Here is a 24,691-nt window from a genome sequence, read left to right as displayed (position 1 = left end):
TCAAATCCACCTGCCTCTCTACCTATCTTCATATCGTCTGCAAACTTTGCAACAACGCCATCAATTCCATCATCCAAATCACTGACAGATAACATGAAAAGAATTGTTCCCAACGCAGACCCCTGTAGAACAACACTAATCACTGGCACCCAACCAGAAAAGGCATCCTTTATTTACACTCTTTGCTTCACCATAGACTCAATCTGCAAATTAACCTACAGGGAATCCTACACAAGGACGCTGAAATACCTTTGCACCTCAGTTTTTTGTACTTTCTCTCCACTTAAAAAATAGTCAACCCTTTCATCTCTACTACCAAAGTGTATGACCCCATACACATCGCAACACTGTATTTTATCTGCCACTCCTTTGCCCATTCTCCTGATCTGACTAAGTCCTTCTGTAACCTCTCTACTTCCTTAAGACTACCTGCCCCTCCACCTGTCTTCGTATCATCCACAAACCTGGCTAGAAATCCATCAATTATGTCATCAAAGTTATTGACATATAATAAAAAGAAGACTCCTGTGGAACACCACTAAGTCACTAGCAGCCAGATAGAAAAGGCTCCCTGTATTCTCACTTTTTGCCTGCCAATCAGCCAGTGCTTTATCCATACTAGCATCTTTCCTCCAATAGCATGGACTCTTAACTTGTTAAGCAGCCTCATGTGTTGCACCTTTTCAATGGCCTTCTGAAAATCTAAGTACACAACATCCAGCGATTCTTCTTTGTCTATCCTGCTTGTTATTTCTTCAAAGGATCCAACAGATTTTTCAAGTAAGATATTCCCTGAAGTAAACCATGCTGACCATGGCCTATTTTATCATGTGCCTCCAAGTAACCCGAAACCACAACCTTAATAATCAACTCCAACATCTTCCCAACTACTGAGGTCAGACGACCTCGCCTATAATTTCCTTTCTTGTGCCCCCTCCCTTCTTGAAGAATAGAGTGACATTTGCAATTTTCCATTCCTCCAGAACCATGCCAGAATCAATTTAATCTTGAAAGATCATTAATAATGCCTCAACAATCTCTTCAGCCACCTCTTTCAGAACACTGGGGTGTACACCATCTGGTCCAAGTGACTTATCTAATTTCAGGCCTTTCAGTTTCCCAAGCACCTTCTCCCTAGTAATGGCAACTTCACACACCTTTGCTCCCTGACACTCTTGAACTCCCAGCATACTGCTAGTGTCTTCCACATTGGAGACCAACACAAACTACAGACCGGTGGCATTGACCTCCCACATCATGAAGACCCTGGAGAGACTTGTTCTGGAGCTGCTCCGGCCTATGGTCAGGCCACACTTAGATCCCCTCCAGTTCGCCTACCAGCCCCGACTAGGAGTTGAGGATACCATCATCTACCTGCTGAACCGTGTCTACGCCCACCTGGACAAGCCAGCGAGCACTGTGAGGGTCATGTTTTTTAATTTCTCCAGTGCGTTCAACACCATCCGCCCTGCTCTGCATGGGGAGAAGCTGACAGCGATGCAGGTGGATGCTTCCCTGGTGTCATGGATTCTTGATTACCTGACTGGCAGACCACAGTACGTGTGCTTGCAACACTGTGTGTCCGACAGAGTGATCAGCAGCACTGGGGCTCCACAGTGAACTCCCTTGTCTCCCTTTCTCTTCACCATTTACACCTCGGACTTCAACTACTGCACAGAGTCTTGTCATCTTCAGAAGTTTTCTGATGACTCTGCCATAGTGGATGCATCAGCAAGGGAGATGAGGCTGACTACAGGGCTACGGTAGGAAACCTTGTCACATGGTGTGAGCAGAATTATCTGCAGCTTAATGTGAAAAAGACTAAGGAGCTGGTGGTAGACCTGAGGAGAGCTAAGGTACCGGGGACCCCTGTTTCCATCTAGGGGGTCACTGTGGACATGGTGGAGGATTACAAGTACCTGGGGATACGAATTGACAATAAACTGGACTGGTCAAAGAACACTGAGGCTGTCTACAAGAAGGGTCAGAGCCGTCTCTATTTCCTGAGGAGACTGAGGTCCTTTAACATCTGCCGGACGATGCTGAGGATGTTCTACGAGTCTGTGGTGGCCAGTGCGATCATGTTTGCTGTTGTGTGCTGGGGCAGCAGGCTGAGGGTAGCAGACACCAACAGAATCAACAAACTCATTCGTAAGGCCAGTGATGTTCTGGGGATGGAACTGGACTCTCTCACGGTGGTGTCTGAAAAGAGGATGCTGTCCAAGTTGCATGCCATCTTGGACAATGTCTCCCATCCACTACATAATGTACTGGTTGGGCACAGGAGTACATTCAGCCAGAGACTCATTCCACCAAGATGCAGCATTGAGTGTCATAGGAAGTCATTCCTGCCTGTGGCCATCAAACTTTACAACTCCTTCCTTGGAGGGTCAGACACTCTGAGCCAATAGGCTGGTCCTGGACTTATTTCCTGGCATAATTTACATATTACTATTTAACTATTTATGGTTTTATTACTATTTAATTATTTATGGTGCAACTGTAATGAAAACCAATTTCCCCCGGGATCAATAAAGTATGATTATGACTAAACTGCTTTTTCAGTTCATCCACCTTTTCCTTCACCCCCATCACTACCTCACCAGCATCATTTTCCAATGGTCCAATATCTACTCTCGCCTCTCTTTTATACTTTATGTATCTGAAGAAACTTGTGCTATCTTCTTTAATATTATTCCCTAACTTACCTCCGTATTCCATCTTTTCCTTCTTAATAACTTTTTCAGTTGCCCTCTGTTTTTAAAGGCTTCCCAATCCTCTAATATCCCACTAATTTTTGCTCTATTATATGCTCTTCCTTTGTTGGGTTTGACTTCTCTTGTCACCCACAGGTGCATCATCCTGCCTTTGGAATACTTCATCCTTTTTAGGATGTATATATCCTGCACCTTTTGAATAGCTCACAAAAATTCCTGCCATTGTTGCTTTGCCATCATCCCTAGCAGTGTTCTTTTCCAATCAATTTTGGCCGGCTCCTCTCTCATGTCTCTGTTAAGTCCCTTTATTCCACTGTAATACTACTTTAGCATCTTCTCAAATTGTAAGCTTAATTCTATCATATTATCATTACAAGCCCCTCGGGGTTTTTTTTACCTTAAGCTCTTTAATCAATTCTGGTTCATTGCACAACACCCAATCCAGAATTGCATTTGTCCCATGAGTTCAACCACAAGCTGCTCTAAGAGGCCATATCACAGGCATTACAGAAACTCCCCCTCTTGGTATCCAGTGCCAAGCTGATTTTCCCAATCTACCTGCATATTGAAATCCTCCATGACAATCGTAACATCGCCCTTTTGGCATGCATTTTCTACCTCATATTGTAATTTGTAGACCACATCTTTACTCCTGTTTGGGGGCCTGTATAAATCTCCCAGCAGGGTCTTTATACAAGCAACACACACAAAATGCCAGAGGAACTCAGCATGCCAGGCTACATCTGTGGAAAAGAGTAAACAGTCGATGTTTTGGTTGAGACCCTTCATTGGAACTGGGGAAGAAAGATGAGAAGTCAGAGTAAGAAGGTGGGGGAGGGGTTAAAGAAGTACAAGGTGCTAGATGATAGGTCAAACTGGGATCAGGGATGGGGTGAAGTAAAGAGCCGGAAGTCGATTGGTGAAAGAGATAAAAGGACTGGAAAAGAGGGAATCTGATAGGAGAGGACAAAAGGCCTTGGAAGAAAGGGAAGGGGAAGAGCACCAAAAGAATGTGATGGGCAGGTGAAGGACGATAAGGAGAGAGGGGGAAATAGGAATGCAAAGTAGTGAAGGGGGGGGGGTGAGGCCAATACCAGAAGTTCATGCCATCAGGTTGGAAGCTACCCATACAGAATATAAGGTGTTGCTCCTCCACCCTAAGTGTAGCCTCATCACAACAGTGGAGGAGCCATGGACTGACATGTCAGAATGGGAATGAGAATTAAAATGGGTGGCCACTGAGAGATCCTACTTTTTCTGGTGGACAGAGCATAGGTGCTTGGCGAAGCAGACTCCCAATCTATGTCGGGACTCAATGATAATCAGGAGGCCACACTGGGAGCACTGGATACAGTATATGACACCAAAAGACTCACAGGCGAACAGTTGCCTCACCTGGAAGGACCGTTTGGGGCCCTGAATGGTAGTGAGGGAGGGGGTGTAGGGGCAGGTGTAGCACTTATTCCGCAAGGATAAGTGCCACGAGGGAGATCAGTTGGGAAGAATGAAAGGGCAAGGGAATCCTGTGGGAAGCGATCCCTGCAGAAAGCAGAAAGTAGGAAGGAGGAAAGGATATGCTTAGTGGTAGGATCCCATTGAAGATGGTGGAAGTTGTAGAGAATTATGTGCTGGACACAGAGGCTGGTGGGGTAGTAGGTGAGGACAAGAGTTTCCCTATCCCTGGTGGGGTGCTGGGGGGATGGGGTGAGAGCAGACATGCGTGAAATGGAAGAGATGCGGTTGAGGACAGCTTTGATGGTGGAGGAAAGGAATACCCTTTCTTTGAAGAAGGAGGACGTCTCCTTCATTCTGGAATGGAAAGCCTCCTCCTGAGAGCAGATGCAGCACAGATGGAGGAAATGAGAGAAGGGGATGGCATTTTTACAAGTAACAGGGTGCAAAGAGGTAAAGTCCAGATAGCTGTGAGAGTCCGTGGGTTTATAAAAGACATCAGTGGATCAGCTGTCTCCAGAGATAGAGACAGAGAGATCGAGAAAGGGGAGAGAGGCGTCAGAAATCGACCAGGTAAATTTCAGGTCAGGGTGGAAGCTGGAAGCAAAGATGATAAAGTTGACGACCTCCACATGGATGCAGGAAGCAGCACCAATGTAGTCATTGATGTGGCGTAGGAAAAGTTGGGCAGTAGTAGCAGTGTAGGCTTGGAACACAGACTGTTCCATATAGCTGACAAAAAGGCAGGCATAGCTGGGACCATTGTGAGTGCCCATGGCTACAATCTTGTTTGAAGGAAGTGGAAGGAGCTGAAGGAGAAATTATTGAGAGTGAAGATCAGTTCTGCCAAACACAGAAAAAAATCACTGCCAAGACTCCATCAATCACTTCCCTTGCCTCCCATAACGCTTTATGATACACCTGGTCAGATCCTGATGATTTATTCAACTTTATGCATTTCAAGAACTCTAACACCTCCTCCTTTGTAAAGCTGATATGCTCCTGGATATCACTTGACTCCCCTGGATGCACTACATTCAGTAGCCACTATACTAGGTTCCTCCTGTACCGAATGAAGTGGACACTGAGTGTATGTCCATGGTCGTCTGCAGCTGTAGCCCATCCACTTCAAGGTCTGGCATCTTCTGCATTCACAGATGCTCATCTGCACTCTACTACTGAAGCGCATGGGTACACTTCCCTTCCTATCAGTTTAAACCAGTCTGGCCATTCTCTTCTGACTTCTCTCATTTTTTTCCCCCACAGAACTGCTGCTCACTAGAATATTTTTGTTTTTCGTAAAATGCTCTGCAACATTAGAGACTATTGTGCATGAAAATTCCAGGAGATCAGCAGTTTCTGAGATACTCAAACCACCCTGTCTGACAGCGACAATCATTTCACGGTCAGAATCGCTTAGATCATATTTCTACCCCATTCTGACGTTTGGTCTAGACAACAAGTCTGCATGTTTTTATACATTGAGTTTCTGGCACATGATTGTCTGATTATATATTTGCATTAACGAACATACAAAGTACCCAATATAGTGGCCACTGAGTATAATTTCCATGACCTTCTCCATAGTAAATAGATGTGACAAATATTCACTTAAGATCAAAGCCATTTTCTGCAATTCCACACAAGGATCACCAATTTGTTTTTTAAGGAGACCTAGACGCTCCCAAGCTTGTGTGACACCTAATTGAAGGTCTTTGTTAGTCCACATACACAACATTAACTGGTTCCTCCTTATTTATTCTGTCAGCTGCAAACTCACAAAAGCTCTATATTTATCAAACATGATTTCACTTTTGTACATTTCTGTTGATTCCATCCAATTCTATTACTATTGTCTGTCTATGTTGCACTTACTAATAAAGATTCTAGCATTTTCCCTACCATCATATTAAGTTATGGGTGAAAGCAGAGGAAATGAGACAGCCGGATTCAAGGGCAATGTACCATAAGGCTGGTAAAAAAAAAAAAAAAAACTGCAATTCAGAGACACATTGATTAAGTCATGAGAGGATTCTGGATTTGCAATGAATTAGTCTTCAAAGTGGATGATGACAGAAGAGGAAGCAAGATTGCAACCAGGATGATTCAGGAACAAGCAAAGAAAATGAAGCTCTTATTAGTTGCAGTTTCAGAAGGAGAGGCAAGTCAATTCAAGTTTCTGCTAAGATTGACCACTAATATGATACTTACTTCAAGTTTCATTATCATTCAACCATACATGAATACCCATGAAAACAGACACACAAAACAGCATTCCTCCAGGGCCAAGGTGAAAAACACAGTACCAACAGTCATCCACAGCACATACAAGATAGCAAGTAAACAAACAGTCACACAAAAATATACTTAAAAAACAATTGAAGGGCAGAAGATCAGTGTTCACGCAACACTAGGGTTGCCAACTGTCCCGTATTTGCCGGGACATCCTGTATACTGGGCTATATTGGTTTGTCCCATACGGAACCACCCTTGTCCCATACGGAACCACCCTTGTCCCGTATTTCCCCCAATAAGGTAGAGCATTCCTATGAAACCTTTCGTGCCAAAATGGCGTAAAGCAAAGAAGCAATTGCCATTAATTTATATGGGAAAAATTTTTGAGCGTTCCCAGGCCCAAAAAATAACCTACCAAATCATACCAAATAACACATAAAATCTAAAACAACACTAACATAGAGTAAAAGCAGGAATGATATGATAAATACACAGCCTATATAAAGTAGAAATAATGTATGTATAGTCAGGAAGATTAAGCCAAAACCGATTTGTGGAAAATAAACTGGCACACATGCGCACAGAGGTGCCCGTGCAAGGCTTCATGGTCATGGTAGTCTTTCTTGGGGTAAGCTCAAGTGTCCCGTATTTGACTGCTACTTTTGTCCCTTATTTGGGAGTGAGAAAGTTGGCAACCCTACGCAAAATACACAAAAAGCTGGTGGAACGCAGCAGGTTAGACAGTATCCACAGGAAGAAGCACAGTCGACGTTTTGGGCCGAGACCCTTCGTCAGGACGAACTGAAAGAAAAGATAGTAAGAGATTTGAAAGTGGGGGGGGGGGGGGGGAGAGAGATCCGAAATGGGAGAAGACAGGAGGGGGAGGGATAGAGCTAAGAGCTGGAAAGTTGATTGGCAAAAGGGATACAAGGCTGGAGAAGAGAGAGGATCATGGGAAGGGAGGCCAAGGGAAAAAGAAAGGGGGAGGGGAGCGCCAGAGGAAGATGGAGAGCAGGCAAGGAGTTATTGTGAGAGGGACAGAGAGAGAAAAGAGAGAGAGAGAAAAAAGGAAAAAAATAAAAAATAATAAATAAATAAGGGATGGGGTAAGAACAGGAGGAGGGGCATTAACGGAAGTTAGAGAGATCAATGTTCATGCCATCAGGTTGGAGGCTACCCAGACAGAATATAAGGTGTTGTTCCTCTAACCTGAGTGTGTCTTCATCTTGACAGTAGAGGAGGCCATGGATAGACATGTCAGAATGGGAATGGGACGTGGAATTAAAATGTGTGGCCACTGGGAGATCCTGCTTTCTCTGGCAGTCAGTATTCATTCACATTTTGAATCTTTATCCTATTATTCTGTTGGTTGGGTTCTCTAACTAAAGGCAAAATCAAGTAATGAAGGTAATAAAAGAGAGCGAGAGCTCCTATAAAATAAAGGTATTCAGCTTGTGTTTTCAGGAATAAAGCAGAAACTACAGAAGTCAAGGCTATTCAGAACAGATGCTCTATAAATGTAGATGACCTGTCAAGAAATTATTGAGGCAAATCTATACTATAAGTAAAATATGAAAGATGATAATGCTTGAAGAAATGATTACTTCATGCATCATAGGATAGTTTGAAGCAATTCATGAAAGTAATAATATTTGTAGTCATAAAAAATAGAAGGGAAAAAAGGGAAACATTCACTAAAGTTACAATCCAATTACTTACATGACCCCAGATCATTCTTGTAAACCCAGAAGAAAAGGCACAAATTACCTTTCTGTTATTCTTCACTGAAGTAACGCCAGAAGATTGGGAGGACTTTCAGATTTAGACCATTTATCAACATATCAATCACATTTCACAACTATATAAACTAAAGACCTTGTGATAATTTCTTGCTATTAAGTGGACTTTCCAACAGCTCAGTAACTTTAAATATGGAGATAATTAAGACACACACGCTATGGCAATCTAGGTGCCATCTTCATACGGTAGCAGAAAGAACATGGCCAACATAAAATGTTACTGCAGTAACACAGTAGTCCATGAAACATAAGGTAAAGAAGCAGAAGGAAATTATTCCATCCATCGAGTCTGCTCCACCATTCAATCATAGCAGATTTTTAAATCCCATTCTCCCATCATCTCCCCATAACCCTTAAGCACTTTACCAATCAAGGCCCTATCAAACTCTGCTTTAAACATACCCTTCCCATGTTTATCAACGCACCACAGAAAGCATCCTATCTCAAAGCATATTGGGTTGGTATGACAGCTGCTCTGCACATGACTAATAGAAACTGCAGAGAGTTGTGGACACAGCTCAGCAGATCACGGAAACTGGCCTACTCTCCATGGACTCTGTCTATAATTCTCGCAGACAGCATAATCAAAGATCTCACCCACCCTCAACATCCTCCCTTCTTCCCTCTCCCATTGGGCAGAAGATACAAAAGCCTGAAGCACATACCACCAAGCTCAAGGACAGCTTTTACCTCACTGTAATTAGACTCTTGAATACTCTGTGTGCACTCTATTAGCTCTGTACTTAATAAACTGGCCACTGACTATGTGCTCATGGTATTCTGCTACTATAACCCATCTACCTCAAGGTTCAACATGTTGTGTGTTCAGAGATGCTCCTCTGCACACCACTGTTGCAATCAGTAGTTATTTGAGTTACTGTCACCTTCCTATCAGCTTGAACTAGTCTGGCCATTCTCCTCTGACCCCCTTCAGTAAGAATTTATGATTTATAATTTAAATTTTTAATATTTACTATTGATTTGCAATCCAGGGAGTGGGAAGCACAGAATCAAATATCATTATGATAATTGTACGTTCTAGTATCAATTGTTTGGCGACAATAAAGTATAAAGTAAAGGAAAGGTGTCTTTGCTCATAGAACTGCTGCTCACTGGATGTTTCCCTTTGCCTTTTGCACCATTCTAAGTAAACTCTAGAGACTGTTGTACATGAAAATCCCAGGAGATCAGCATCTCTGACATGCTCAAACCACCTTGACTGGCACCATGGTCAAAGTTACTTGGATCACATTTCTTCCCCACTCTGATGTTTGGTCTGAACAGCAACTGAACCTCTCGACCATGTCTGGATGCCTTCATGCATTGAGTTTCTGCCACATGATTGGCTGATTAGATATTTGCATTAATAAGCAGTTGTACAGATACACCTTAGAAAGAGGTCATTATACTTCTTGTATGGATTCTTGACCTCACAATCTACCTTGTTTTGATCTTGCATTTTTATTGTTTACTTGTACTGCACTTTCTCTGTAGCTGTAACACTTCATTCTGACTTGCAGTTGTCTTACCTCGTCCCACGACAATGCACTGTGGAATAATTTAATCTGTATGAACAGCATATAAGCCAAGCTTTTTGTTGTATCTTGGTACCTGTGACAATAATTCAACAATACCTTTATCAATGATTTGGCTTGCATAGCTCCCATGATGATGTACTTCACAGATTCAATATCCTCTATCTGAAGAAATTCCTCCTCATCTCAGTTGTAAAGGGACACCCTTTATTCAGAGGCTGTGCTCTCAGATACAAGGCTCTTTTATTAATGTGCCCTTTGCACTTCCACTCTATCCAGTATTTGGTAGGTTTCAATGAACTCCCCCTCCTTCTGAAACCCATCAAATGTAGGACCAGAGACATCAAGCGTGCCTTATACATTAAGACATTCGACCCTGGGATAATCTAACTATAATTCAACTCTTTGAACACATCTAAGCTTTTTTGTGGGTTTTCACACGTTAAAAGCTTCATACTTTCAAAGTGACAAACAAGAGAAAATCTGCAGATGCTGGAAATCCAAGCAACACACACAAAATGCTGGAGGAGTTCAGCAGGTCAGGCAGCATCCATGGAAAAAAAGTGCAGTCGATATTTTAGAGTGAGACCCTTCATCAGGACTGGAGAAAAAACGATGAGGAGTCAGAGTAATAAGGAGTTACTCAGGATAACCAGTCTAATATCCATAATAGCATTAATAAGCTGAATAGTGAAATTATGTTGGAAAATTAAGAAAATAATTTTCATTCCGTTTTTTACATTATAAGGCTTTTACTGATACCAAGGGCTTTTACTGATACTCTCAAGCTTTTTTGTTATTCTGAAAAAAACTAAGTAAGTGGCTTTCAATTAATTTTATGGTACAAGCTTATAATTTTTAAATATGAGAACCTATTCTGTAAGATGCCATTGATAAATTAGTGAATACTTTAGATTGATAGGAATATGAGATAGCTAAATTGGGTGGAATCCTCAGTCATTATGGTTTTGTCATTAGCTTCTACATACAACCAAATGTAATGGATTAGATATTGTCCATTGTCACCAACAGTTCTGCACAAATGGCCAACATTAACCCACATAAGTGATGACAAGTTTCAGAACTCCAATGCAAACATAGAAGTCCCAGTCTTCTTGGCTGAACACTGCCAGCATTATCCCAGCTGCACTCTGTTGCTAGAGTCCAGTAGTGAAACAGGATATTATTAAGATTCTCCAACATTTACATTAGGGATTCTGTTCTCTGAACTTGTACCAGGTTAGACCCATTAAGATTTTTAATATTATATATGCTTGACTGAGAATTTTAACTCTTTGAACACATGTAAAAGTTTTATTTTAATTGATTACTTTATTGATATAACACTTTTTATTGAACAAGTTCTTAGAAATTTCTAAATGCCAAATGCATTTAAAAACATTGAGGAGCCACTGAGAAAGCTCGTAATTTGTTCTGTCATCATTCTAAGTTTTCAAAAAACTTCTTACACCCACTCTGATATCCAGATTATGTCACTCAAGGTCTGGTATGATACATGAGATACCGCAGATACTGTAACTTCAACTTACTAAATGGGAAAGTGCAAACAGAGTGTGCAATAACCGTGAGACTTAAAGCAAAATCTTGGTCATGGCCTGCGTAAAATCTTTGTAAGTTGCAGATCTTACATTTGCAAATGAACAAACTCCATTAAGAACAAATTAGCAAAAATCAGCAATAATATTTACAGTGTATGGTTTAGTTTCCAAATGTAATCGATTAAAAATATTTTTGAAAGGCACTGTTTTCTCTCTCACACACACACACTCTCCATTTTAGATCTGGGATTAATTTGTACATACAGTATATATTTCCTAGTAATTAACAAAACATAAAATAGGAGCAAAAATTTCCTTTCTTGTTTCAAAATTCATTGCATTTCCTCAAATTAAGACACTGCCTATTTCAATTTAGGCATACAGAAATCTGAAATGAAATCTTGGAAGAAGCAATGTCTTAATTTGATATTTCTGTCTGTCTAAATGCCTCTTTACTTCCCAGAAAAGTAATCATCAATATTAAATAAAAAAATAAAGATGTGTAAGTGAGCATCTACCGTATCAAAAATGTAACCAATGGGCTTTCATTTTCATATACAATGCCATTTTTATGTCTAATATATTTTAAATCTAAATAAAGCCACAGAGAGGGAAGTTCATAGAAAACTTCAAGTAGAATTACTGGATTCTTCACACATGAACTCAATACCTGTGGTCTATGTTTCACATTCCCCTTCTGAGGCTGGTGAAGAAGCCATACATAGAAGATTGGGTCCACATTGATTGCAATTCCTTGGACTGAGGCCAAAAGAACAGCCCCTGGAAGAAAAGATAGCACAGTTTATTGGAACTATTAATATTACATCAACATTAGTGTCTACTATACTGCTAACACAAAATGATATTTTCTTGTAACATGGCAGTGATAGAACATAGAACAATAGAGCCCATTACAAGCAACTTTGAGAGATCTATGGACTTGGAATGTAGGATCCCTCTGTTGCTCCACACTGTGAAGAATCCTACCACTAACCTTGCACTCTGTCTTCCAGTTCCGCCTTCCAAAGTGTATTACTTCACACTTTTCCAGATTGAACTCTATCTGCCTCTTCACAAACAAGAGAATATCTGCAGATGCTGGAAATCCGAGCAACACACACAAAATGCTGGAAGAACTCAGCAGGCCAGGCAGCCTTCGTGTCATCTGTAAACTTATTAACCCACCTTCCTCATCAAAGTCATTTATAAAAATCAAAAACAGCAAGGATCACTGAACAGAACCCTGCAGATCATCACAGACCTTCAGGCAGAATATACTCCATCTTCCTTCTCTGTGGATTGTCACCTTGTCGTGGTGGAGAAGCTTGTGTGGTCCTGTGATCTCGAGAGCAATCCCCTAGTGAGCTGTGCTCCTGATAGGGTCACCCATGGCGGTAAGGTCGAAGGTGAGGTCCCTGACAAAGAACAATCCAACCAAGACCTCAATGGTGGAACAGGTGGATGAAGTTACTTCGAACTCAACAGCTGTGAGGCAGATGAAGGCTGCAACAAATCCATCAGCTCCAATCGTCATGGTTTCCATGCCACTGGAATCAGTTGGTTGATTTGTGAAGTATCGTGCGCTTTTTGGAGTGCAACATCAAGTACACGTTAAACAAATACATGCACAGGTGTCTTCACTCTGTGGGCCACTTCTTCAGAACGAAGACCATCATCCTCGACCTCCAGGGATTGCCATGACGACTCCGTCTTCTACCACCCTCTGTGGCCAAGCCAATTCCAAATCCATGCAGTCAAGTTTACCTAGAACCTATGCATCCTGACTTACTGAGTAAGCCTACCATGGTGAATTTTGTCAATTGTCTTACTAACATCCATATAAAGCACATCCACTGCTCTACCTTCAACAATCTGTTTTGTCACTTCCTCAAAATAGACAATCAGGCATGTGAGGTATGACTTGCCCTCACAAAGTCACACTGACTATCCATGGTCAGACAATGCATCTCCAATAGTTTACCCACCACTGATGTAAGAGTTACTAGTTTGTAATTCCCAAGATTATTCCTGTTACCTTTCTTGATCCAAGGAATAATGTTTGCCTTCCTGCAGTCTTCTAGTTCTACTTCTGAGGTCAGTGATGATGATAAGATTAGATTATGAGAACACTCAGTCCTCTTTTATTGTCATTTAGAAATGCATACATGCATTAAGAAATGATACAATGTTTCTCCACAGTGATATCACCAAAAACAGGACAAACCAAAGACTAACACTGACAGAACCACATAATTATAACATATAGTTACAGCAGTGCAAAGCAATACCATAATTTGATGAAGAACAAACCATGGGCACGGTAAAAAAAAAGTCTCAAAGTCCCCGAGTCGATCCGCTTCCAAGTCCCCGATAGCAGTGGCAAAAGGGAGAAATTCCCTACCATAAACCTCCAGGCACCGTCAACTTGCCGATGCCTTGGAAGCAGCCAACCACAACTGACACTGAGTCCATCCGTCCGAAAACTTCGAGCCTCCGACCAGCCCCTCTGATACAGCCTCCCGAGTGCCATCCTCTGCCGAACGCCTTCGACCTAGCCCCAGACGCTGAAACAAGCAAAGCCGAGGATTCGGGGCCTTCTGCTCCAGAGATTCCGGTTACCACACAGTAGCAGCGGCAGCAAACCAGGCATTTCAGAAGTTTTCCAGATGTTCCTCCGTACTCTCACGTCCATCTCCATCAAATCAGAATTGCGCACAGTCCCCTACTTGACAGATTACAGATATCATTCACCGGAGAGGCCGCGTGCTGCCGTCGCGCCGCCTTGTTCTCCTCCTGTTCATTGCCAAAGGCGCAGAAATCTCTTCTCTTGCTTCCCACAGTAACTTAGAGTATATACCATCCAGTCATGGGGATTTATCAATCCTACTCAAAAGTTCCAACACACCCTCTTTCTTCAACTCAATTTGTTCCAGAATATTAGCCTGTAATATATACAAATCTCACATCTGACAAAGACCCTTTCACTCTGAACAGTGAAGCAAATAATTTATTAAAGATCTCCACTATTCCCACCCCCTGACTTCTGTTACATTTCCATTTTTATCCCAATCAGACCTATCCTCACTCTTGTCATGCTTACGTATATTTAGAACACCTTGGAGTTTTCCTTAATCCTACTCACCAAGACCATATGTTCCCTTCCAGCTTTCCTAACTCCTTTCTTAACCTCTTTCCTGGCTACCTTATAATTCTCATAAGCCCTGCCTGATATTTGCTAGCTAAATGTTAAGTATGCTTCTTTATTGATGAAGTATTCCACCTTTCTTCTCAACCATGGTTCCTTCACCCTACCATCCTTTCCTTGCTCCCTTGATATTCTGTACTGATGTTGAAAAAAAAGACAGAATTACACAGCTCTGATGAGATATATTAGCTCAAAGTACCCTGGAATTTTCCATCTTAGAACACTGTAATGCTGTGCTGGATAAGTAGGTCAAGGGCAGAATAGCAACATCGTCACCAAAAGTAAAATTCAAGAAGAGCTAGGAAGTAGGCACCAGCCAAACCCTGATTATCAGAGACACACAAAAAAACCTGCTGTGCTGTACATAACTGGGAGTAACAGAGCTTCTCAGCAGTAAATGATTTGTGTGCTATGAATTTAAAAATCTTCAAAACAAATCACTTTTCCAGACCGAAAACTTACAGAGCTCAAATCCCAAACATTATAAGAGGAGGATTAGGCCCCTTGGCCCATCAAGTCTGCTCTGCCATTTCATCATGGCCGATCCAATTTTCCTCTCAGCCCCAATCTCCTTTCTTCTTCACGTATCCCTTCATGCCCTGATCAATCAAGAATCTATCAAACTCTGCCTTAAATATACATAAAGACTTGGCCGCCACACCTGCCTTCGGCAAAGAATTCCACAGATTCACAACTCTCTGGCTAAAGAAATTCCTCCTCATGGAAAATTTGCCCTGTATAACTCACATGTATGCACAAACTGCCTTAATATTTACAAAATCTAAACTGACCATTTCCCCCAAATTTCCATTCAATTAACTTGCCTCCTTTGCAGTTAAAATATGCATAGGTATTATTTCCTGAAATCACATCAGTGAAGAGTACTAAATAAAAATATACAAAAGAGATTTTGCAGATGCTGGAAATCCAAAGGAAAACACAAAAAAAGTGCTGGAGGAACTCAGCAGGTCAGGCAGCACCCAAAGAAAAGAAATGAACAGTCAATGTTTCACGTCGAGATCTTCTTCAGGACTGGTAAAGAAGGAGGACGACGCCAGAATAAAAAGTGTGTTTTGGGGGGGGGGGTGGAGGAGCATAGTTAGAAGGTGATAAGTGAAGTGTGAAGTCAGGTGGGTAGAAAAGGTAAAGGGCTGGACAGGAAGGAATCTGATACTAGAGGAATGTGGCCACCGAAAGGAAGGAGTAGGGGCACCAGGGGAGGTGATAGGCAGTTGAGAAGGGGTAAGAGACCAGTGTGGGGAACAAAAGAAGAAGGGAGGGGCTGCAAATGTTTTTCTAACCAAAAGCAGAAATCGATATTCATGCCATCGGGTTGGAGGCTACCCAGATAAGATATTGCTCCTCCACCCTGATGGTGGTTCTCATCATGGCAGAAGAGAAGGCCATGGACCAACATGTCAGAACGAGAATGGGAATCGGAATTAAAACATCTGGCCACCAGGAAGTTCTGCTTTTGGTAGATGGAGCAGAGGTGCTCGACGAAGCAATCTCCCAATTTACAACAGGTCTCACCAATGCAGAGGAGGCTGCAGCAGGAGCACAATAGATTCACTGCTGAAGTGTTACCTCACCTGGAAGGATTGTTTGGGGCCCTGAACAGAGGTGAGGGAGGAGGTGAGTGTGCAGACCTAGCACTTTGGCCACTTGCAGGGACAAGTGGCAGGAGGGAGATTAGTGGGGGGGGGGGGGAATGAACAGACTAGGGAATCACAAAGGGAGCAATCTTTGTGGGAAATGGAAAGAGAGGGAAGGTAAAGATGTGCTTGGGGTAGGATCCCTTTGGAGATGACAGAGGTTGCAGAGAATGATGTATTGGATGCAGAGGTTCATGGGGTGGCAGGTAAGGACAAGAAGAACTCTATAACTGTTAAGGTGGCAGGAAGATGGGGTGACTGTGGATATTCAGGAAATGGAGGACATGAGGATAGCAAGAATGGTGGAAGAAGGGAAACCCCATTTTTTGAAGAAGGATGACATCTCTAATATCTTGGAAAGGAAAACCTGGCAACAGATTCAGTGGAGACAAAGGAACTGAGAAAAGAGAATAGCATTTCCACAGGAGATAGGGTGGCAAGAGGTACAGTCAAGATAGTCGAGGGAATTAGTAGGTTTCTTAAAGATGTTGGTCAACAGTTTGGAGATAGGGAGATAATGAAAGGGGAGGGAGATGTCAGAAATGGACTAAGTGAATTTAAGGGTAGGGTGGAAACTGGAGGCAAAGTTGATGAAATTGACAAGCTGAGCATGGGTACATGAAGCAACACCAATGCTGTTGTCAATATAATGGAGGAAGAGTTGGAGGGCATTACTGGGGAAGGCTTGGAATATGGACTGTTCTATGTAGCCAACGAAAAGGCAGGTGTAGTTGGGGCCCATGGCTACCCCTTGAGTCTGGAGAAAGTCTGAAATAAAAATCACTGCAGGAACAGACCAAGGCTTGGAGAGTTTTTTTTTGCAGAAAAAGTTTCCACATTGTGATCTGCCTAGTGTTTTCTACATTTAAATGAAGGAATATAGTTTTGATTTGGCAACTTCTCCAAGTCCTGATTGACTTTTGAAAATTTCTGCTGATTTGCATGCATTTTAACATTTAGTATTGAATCTGGCTGAAAATTTGAGCACATTTTGACATTGGGAGAACAGAAGTATGATGTGTACAACTTGGAGCTGTATAGCACAGGAGCAGGCCCCTCGGCCCACCACGTTAACCATATAACAATTACAGCACGGAAACAGGCCATCTCGGCCCTTCTAGTCCATGCCGAACTCTTACTCTCACCTAATCCCACTGACCTGTACTCAGCCCATAACCCTCCATTCCTTTCCTGTCCATATATCTATCCAATTTAACTTTAAATGACAACATCGAACCTGCCTCAACCACTTCTGCTGGAAGCTCGATCCACACAGCTATCACTCTCTGAGTAAAGAAGTTCCCCCTCATGTTACCCCTAAACATTTGCCCTTTAACTCTCAACTCATATCCTCTTGTTTGAATCTCCCCCACTCTCAATGGAAAAAGCCTATCCACGTCAACTCTATCTATCCCCCTCATAATTTTAAACACCTCTATCAAGTCCCCCTCGAACCTTCTACGCTCCAAAGAATAAAGACCTAACTTGTTCAACCTTTCTCTGTAACCTAGGAGATGAAACCCAGGCAAAATCCTAGTAAATCTCCTCTATACTCTCTCAATTTTTTTGACATCTTTCCTATAATTCGGTGACCAGAACTGTACACAATACTCCAAATTTGGCCTTACCAATGCCTTATACAATTTCAACATTACATCCCAACTCCTATACTCAATGCTCTGATTTATAAAGGCCAGCATACCAAAAGCTTTCTTCACCACCCTATCCACATGAGATTCCACCTTCAGGGAACTATGCAACATTATTCCTAGATCCCTCTGTTCTACTGCATTCTTCAATGCCCTATCATTTACCATGTATGTTCTATTTTGATTAGTCCTACCAAAATGTAGCACCTCACATTTATCAGCATTAAACTCCATCTGCCATCTTTCAGCCCACTCTTCTAACTGGCCTAAATCCCTCTGCAAGCTTTGAAAACCTACTTCATTAACCACAACTCCACCTATCTTAGTATCATCTGCATACTTACTAATCCAATTTACTACCCCATCATCCAGATCATTAATATATATGACAAACAACATTGGACCCAGTACAGATCCCTGAGGCACACCACTAGACACCGTCCTCCAATCTGACACACAGTTATCCACCACTACTCTGTGGCGTCTCCCATCCAGCCACTGCTGAATCTATTTTATTACTTCGATATTAATACCTAACGATTGAACCTTCCTAACTAACCTTCCGTGTGGAACCTTGTCAAAGGCCTTACTGAAGTCCATATAGACAACATCCACCGCTTTACCCTCATCAACTTTCCTAGTAACCTCTTCAAAAAATTCAATAAGATTTGTCAAACATGACCTTCCACGCACAAATCCATGTTGACTGTTCCTAATAAAACCCTGTCTATCCAGATAATTATACATACCATCTCTAAGAATACTTTCCATCAATTTACCCACCACTGATGTCAAACTCACAGGCTGATAATTGCTAGGTTTATTCTTAGAACCCTTTTTAAACAATGGAACAACATGAGCAATACGCCAATCCTCCAGCACCATCTCTGTTTTTAATGACATTTGAAATATTTCTGTCAGAGTCCCTGCTATTTCCACACTAACTTCCCTCAAGGTCCTAGGGAATATCCTGTCCGGACCCAGAGACTCATCCACTTTTATATTCCTTAAAAGTGCCAGTACTTCCTCTTCTTTAATCATCATACTTTCCAAAACTACCCTTCTTGTTTCCCTTACCTTACACAATTCAATATCCTTCTCCTTAGTGAATAGCAAAGAAAAAAAATTGTTCAAAATCTCCCCCATCTCTTTTGTCTCTGCACATAGCCGTCCACTCTGATTCTCTAAGGGACCAATTTTATCCCTCACTACCCTTTTGTTATTAGTTTTGCTATTAACCATGACACTAACCATGATGCCAATTTAACTAACTTCATATGCCTAAACGAGGTCTATATCCCACTATCCTGTCTGCACACGCATCTGTCTAAACACGTCTTAAACATTGTTAAGTATCTTCATTTACATTTCCTCTGTCAGCGCATTCTAGGCATCTACCAATCTACTTCTATACATTCTTATTGTAACTTATGGTCATTTTAATGTACTGTATCGCACTGTACCGCTCCTGCAAAACAGCAAATTTCACAAGTCAATGATAATAAATCGGATACTGGTGTAAAACACTTGCCTCAATGATATCCCATATCACTTAATCTTCTGCACCAGCCTCCCATGAGAGACCTTGTCAAATGCTTTAGCAAACTCCACAAAAGCAACATCTACTGCCATACTCTTATCAATCATCAAATTTGTGAGACATGACCTCCACTGCAAAAAACTATTCTGAATATGAATTCCATGTTTTTTTTCACAAATGTGAGTGAATCCTACCCCAAATAAGCATCTCTAATAATTTTCCCATCACTGAGGAGAGGCTCACTGTCATAAAATTGCTGCATTACCCGTGGTGTCATTCGAAAATAACAAGCAACACTGGCTATCCCCCAGTCTTCTGTGATTTCACCTCTGGCTAAAGAAATAGACCACAAGCCCTTAAGACCATAAGACATGGGAGTAGAATTAGGTCGTTTGCCCAATAAGTCGGCTCTGCCATTCCATCATGGTTGATTTATTTTCCATCTCATCCCCATTATCCTGCCTTCTCCCTATAACCTTTGACACCCTAATCAAAAACCTATCAACTTCCAATTTAAATATGCTAAATGACATAACCTCCACACCTGCGTAGCAATGAATTTTACAGATACCCCACCCTCTGACTGAGAAAGGTAAGCCTTGCAGAATCACAGAGAGCTTGGACTGGTATTCAAAGGATAGTGTCTGGCTTGCAACTTAGAGCAGAGATAAAATGTGCTGGACATCTGATGGATGAAATGGAGACCAAATTACATCAGTTGACATAATTTAATAGTGCGTACTTCTTTTGATCAATGTTTCAAAGTTCCTTATGTTTTCTATTTTCACAGACGGTATAACCAATACAACAGTGTAAAAAAGTTACGTTAAATAAAAAAAACAAGAGAAAATCTGCATGTGCTGAAATCCAAACAACACATACAAAATGCTGGAGGAACTCAGCAGGCCAGACAGCATCTATGGAAAAGAGTACAGTTGACGTTTCAAGGCAAGACCCTTTGGCAGGACCCTCCAGCATTTTCTGTGTATTGCTTACATTAAACATATGCATATAAATACCTAAGAAATACATCTAATAAAATGTGTTCATTTAATCACAACTTTAATGGTAAAAAAAAGCAGGCTTTTGACACACATAGTTTAAAGCAGTATATACACAGAATCGCATCTCTGTCAGTAAGAACAATTTCTGTGAATGAATGTAAGAGAGATTGGCTGGGCTTGCCAAACACAACATAGGCTTCTTCACTTCAGCTTATAAGTTTGCAAACAACTTGAGGTACTACCAAGGATTACAGCCAATGCAGTACTTTTGAAGTGCAATACTGGAAACACTGCATCCAATTTGTACACGGCTATGAATCAAAGAAAACAGCAGTGTGATAATGACCAGAAAACTAGTTTTTTTTTGTAAAATTGATTGAGGAATGAATATTAGTTCAGTCACTGGCAAGAATTCGCTTGATTTTCTTGGAATACCATTATGAAATTTCTTGTATCCATGAAACTATGAACACCACCTCATTATTCCTTTTTTTGCACTGTTTATTTTGCAATTTATAGTAATTTTATGTCTTTGCACTATACTGCTGCTGCAAAACAACACATTTCACATCACAAAAGACAATAATAAACCTGATTTTGACTCCTAAGCAGACAAGAGGACATCCCTGTTATCCCATCTTACAGCACAGCTGTCTCTCCTTGTTGCACGGAAGTATCAGACCAGGCTTCTCAAAGCCTCAGAATGGGCCTTAGAATGTACTTGAATTCCAACTCAAGCCAGGACTTTCTACTTTTATTCACTATGCCTTTTATGGTAAAAATCAGACTTCTATCATCCTTTGTTAAATGTCATCAACCTGCCTTAAATGCTCAACTAAATTGTGCTCTCAAATTTCACCCTTAAAACATGTCATATGTCCAATATTATTGCAGTTAAAATCAACATTATAATCTAAGCTGTAGTTTGGTTGGCTTGTAGTTCTCATGTGTTCAGGATTCACTCCAACAACAAAACCTAAGCTAACTTTCCAGCACAGTCCTAAGGGGAAAAAAAAATCTGGTAAATAATCTCAGCAAGTCAATCAGCGTCCATGGAATGAAAAGGATTGCTAACAGTTCAGTTTCTTGTGGCTTTAGTACTAAGGAAGTGTTGCACTGACATGGGTGGCAACCTTCAGACAAGATTTTAAACCTAGATTCGATCTACCACCTGTTGTGCTCATAAAAAATTCCAAGGCACTCTCTGGCTAAACTCCTGCAAGTATCCTGGTAAATATTTATTAATCAACCGGCACCACACAAAGAAAATATTCACTGGTCATCATTACACTGCTGTGTTTAAACACTGCTTGTACAAACTCGCTGCAATTTAACTTCAATTGAAAAGAAAACATTTCATTATTCTGTGATGTCCTGAGACTGAGAAAGCTGTTAAAATCCAAGCTAATCATTTATCCCACTTACTGAGTTACGCATTGGAATGAATTAGGAAAGTAGTGGATATGCATAGTTGCAAAATAAAATATCAAAAAATGCACAGTACTGAGTATTCATAATAAATATCATTAAATTCTGAACAAAAACAGTAACTGAACAAATATGGCTGCTGCTGGACAGCTTTAGTGACCATGATTGAATTCTGACTTCAGGTGCTGATTGAGTGGAACCTGCAGTTGCTCCCTTTAATTTCACCCAGATGCCCTATTGATCCCATGCCAACTAAGATGTCTATCTAAGCTAGTACCAGCAGCAGAAGAATCAGAGTAGTTGATGTACATGTGAGAAAAAATAGGTTATAGGAAAATACATAGGGTAATGGGATTTCCTTGAGAACTGACATTGACTTGTCTTTGGAAAATATTAAAATGATTAATGAAAAAAGAATTAAATAGACAAATAATATGACAAATAATGAACAAGTGCAACACCCTTCAAGGGATGCAAGTTTCATCTGCCAGCATAACAAGATTTGGTTATGTTTGTCTTTTAATTACATAAAATAAATTTATTAGATATCAATCAAGATTATGATGATAGCTTGGCAGTATACACAAGAACTTTGCAAAAAAAAGACAGAATTGAGCAGGTGTTGGGGCAGTTTCACAGTGGCCTGGGTTCAATTTAAAATGTATCCAACTCACACGTTTAACAGTTAGGATTTTAATTAAAATATAAAAAGTGAATTATAACCTCATTTGCGATCTCAAGATATGTACCAAATGTTCTAGAAGTTATACAGAAATGTTGTTCTCCTTGTGCTAGAGTCCAGGCTATTAGCAGTGATTGTTAAGATGACTCATTGCAAATCTGTTGTAAATCACTGAAAAGGAAATATCTCGCTCTGTTTAATTTTAGTTTAAGCACAGCCAGGAAAAAAGTATGCACTGTTACTCAGCACGTTGCCAAAATGGCTCAGTGATCCACATTCCACACAGGCTTAAACAATTAACTATCCCAGGGCACCTCAATCATTTACAGTTACATCCTCTGTATAAAAATGAAAGTTGAAACAGAAATTATATATCTCAATTGGAAGGCATATGTAACCTGTGCAGCTATTGGTGGTTTTGGAATACATTCAATACACCAATACAACTTCCTTGTAAAGCAGCAACTTTGCGGGGACAGAATGTCCTGCATTTTATCTTAACAAATGAACCAGACAAGCAAAAGGGCATATGATACAAAGTTTAAACAGCGAACTCTTAATCTTTTCCAGTTTATTTTTCAAAAGCATCATTATCTTTGATGCCTTTTCAAGAAAGCATCATAAATCAACAATTGCTCCAGCAGACTTGGACTGCTGTCGTAAGGGGACAAGCTTGGAACAGAGTTCTAGCCAATGAAAATATATTCATTGCTACCTTTATCCAAGAAATGACACAGTTGTTAAAATTTGTAAGATTAAAAAAGACACTTAATATCATACTGATCAAATCTGATGATTTCCTTCACTGTACCAGCACTTGAGTGAATGGTTGTCAGACTGAGAATACAAAGATTGAATGTTGAGCAAAAATGCATAATAAGGTTGGCTGATATCTCCCTTGGAAAAGAAACACCGGAAAGTAACATGTTGTTTTCAAAGACACCAGTCTCATCAATCTAAAAATAAATTAATAAGGTTGATCAGTTGCAATGTCAGTGTAGCAAAATAGTGAACAAGAGTATGAACAGTTCAGGCCAGAATTGGTGCCAAGTAAGCATGGGATTATCATTCAAATCAGAAAACATTTTAGGCCTGACAAATAACTTTTAAAAATAAACACAAATAGGAAAAATAATCTTTAAACACTTGTAGTATACCTACATCTTTTCTGGCTCCATGGAAATCTAGTTTTTACTGTATCTTAATTTGACACCAGAACAAAATACATCGTACATCTCCTATTTACAACACTGACAGTTTTCACTTTAAAGGCTTTTAAGTTAAGTAACATGAGATTTTAATAGCACCCTCTGGCAGTGCAAGATATTCATACATCTTGACAAATAATCATGAATCATTGACATAATGGAACCTATCAGCAATCGTATGCAAACTCACAGCTGGAAAGCAGAAGTGAACCAACTATGGAACTACGACCATGTAAAAGACTCTTTATATGTATGTATCTTAGAATATTAGTAGCGAGATCTTAAGTGTTATTACTTCATTATATAAATCAAATTAGATCACCTGGCCAATTTGAAAAAAAATATCATTACCATCAGTTTTAGATGCTGCAAAAACATTAAGGGCGTTCCAAAGCATTTCTGTTCTCTCATATTTTTGTACAAAGCAGCATAAAATGTCATGTAGTAGCATTTTTAGTCACTAACTACATAAAGTATCTAGAAAAATAATTCGTATGGAATCCCATTTTGGAAATAATAAATTGATAAAATATTAAAAGCATTGTAAGTGTAATTAAGTAGCTTATTACTGGACTTGAAAACATAAACCCATCTTCTACATTCAACTTGAAGCAGATGAATTGTTAAGGAGGGAGAGTACAGTCAAGAAAAGGGTCCATTTTGAAGCAAGATCACTTGAAGCCAGGGAAGAAAAGCAAGGCATGCGATATGGAAGACAATTACATAGGGCAAAGGCATTTCAGGATCTGCAAACCATGAACTGTCTTTGGTTTCAACAATAGCAATATAATTCCAGTTGGTGAATCATATTTCTGACAATCTTTTGTATGCCATAACACATTCAAATGCCATCCCTTGATTCTGTAAATCCCACCCATAATAAAAAGACATGTAATGATTATATTTACTGCCAAAAAAAGCGGCTAATCATTTTTTTTAAGCCCAGGAGCTGAGAGATGTTTTCACAGAAAACTGTTTTACTGTTCAAATACTGATGCATACACCAAATCTGCAAGGATTTCA

At 40.5% G+C, this 24,691-nt stretch overlaps 1 protein-coding gene across 11 annotated transcripts in view; it reads right to left on the bottom strand.

Annotated features, from left to right (window-relative positions):
- Positions 1-24,691, bottom strand: part of LOC140197714 (intermembrane lipid transfer protein VPS13B-like) — a 1,066,299-nt gene that overhangs the window by 544,525 nt on the left and 497,083 nt on the right. For all 11 annotated transcript variants that reach the window (XR_011886009.1, XM_072258131.1, XM_072258103.1 and 8 more), the window contains exon 20: positions 11,968-12,077. Coding sequence is in view for 10 of the 11 variants with exons in the window: in XM_072258131.1 (XP_072114232.1) it covers positions 11,968-12,077 (110 nt within the window). In the remaining variant the exon portion in view is untranslated. The remainder of the gene's footprint in view (positions 1-11,967; positions 12,078-24,691) is intronic.

This window comes from Mobula birostris, chromosome 1 (assembly GCF_030028105.1).
Source record: "Mobula birostris isolate sMobBir1 chromosome 1, sMobBir1.hap1, whole genome shotgun sequence".
NCBI lineage: Eukaryota > Metazoa > Chordata > Chondrichthyes > Myliobatiformes > Myliobatidae > Mobula > Mobula birostris.
This window is presented reverse-complemented; position numbering and strand designations above follow the sequence as displayed.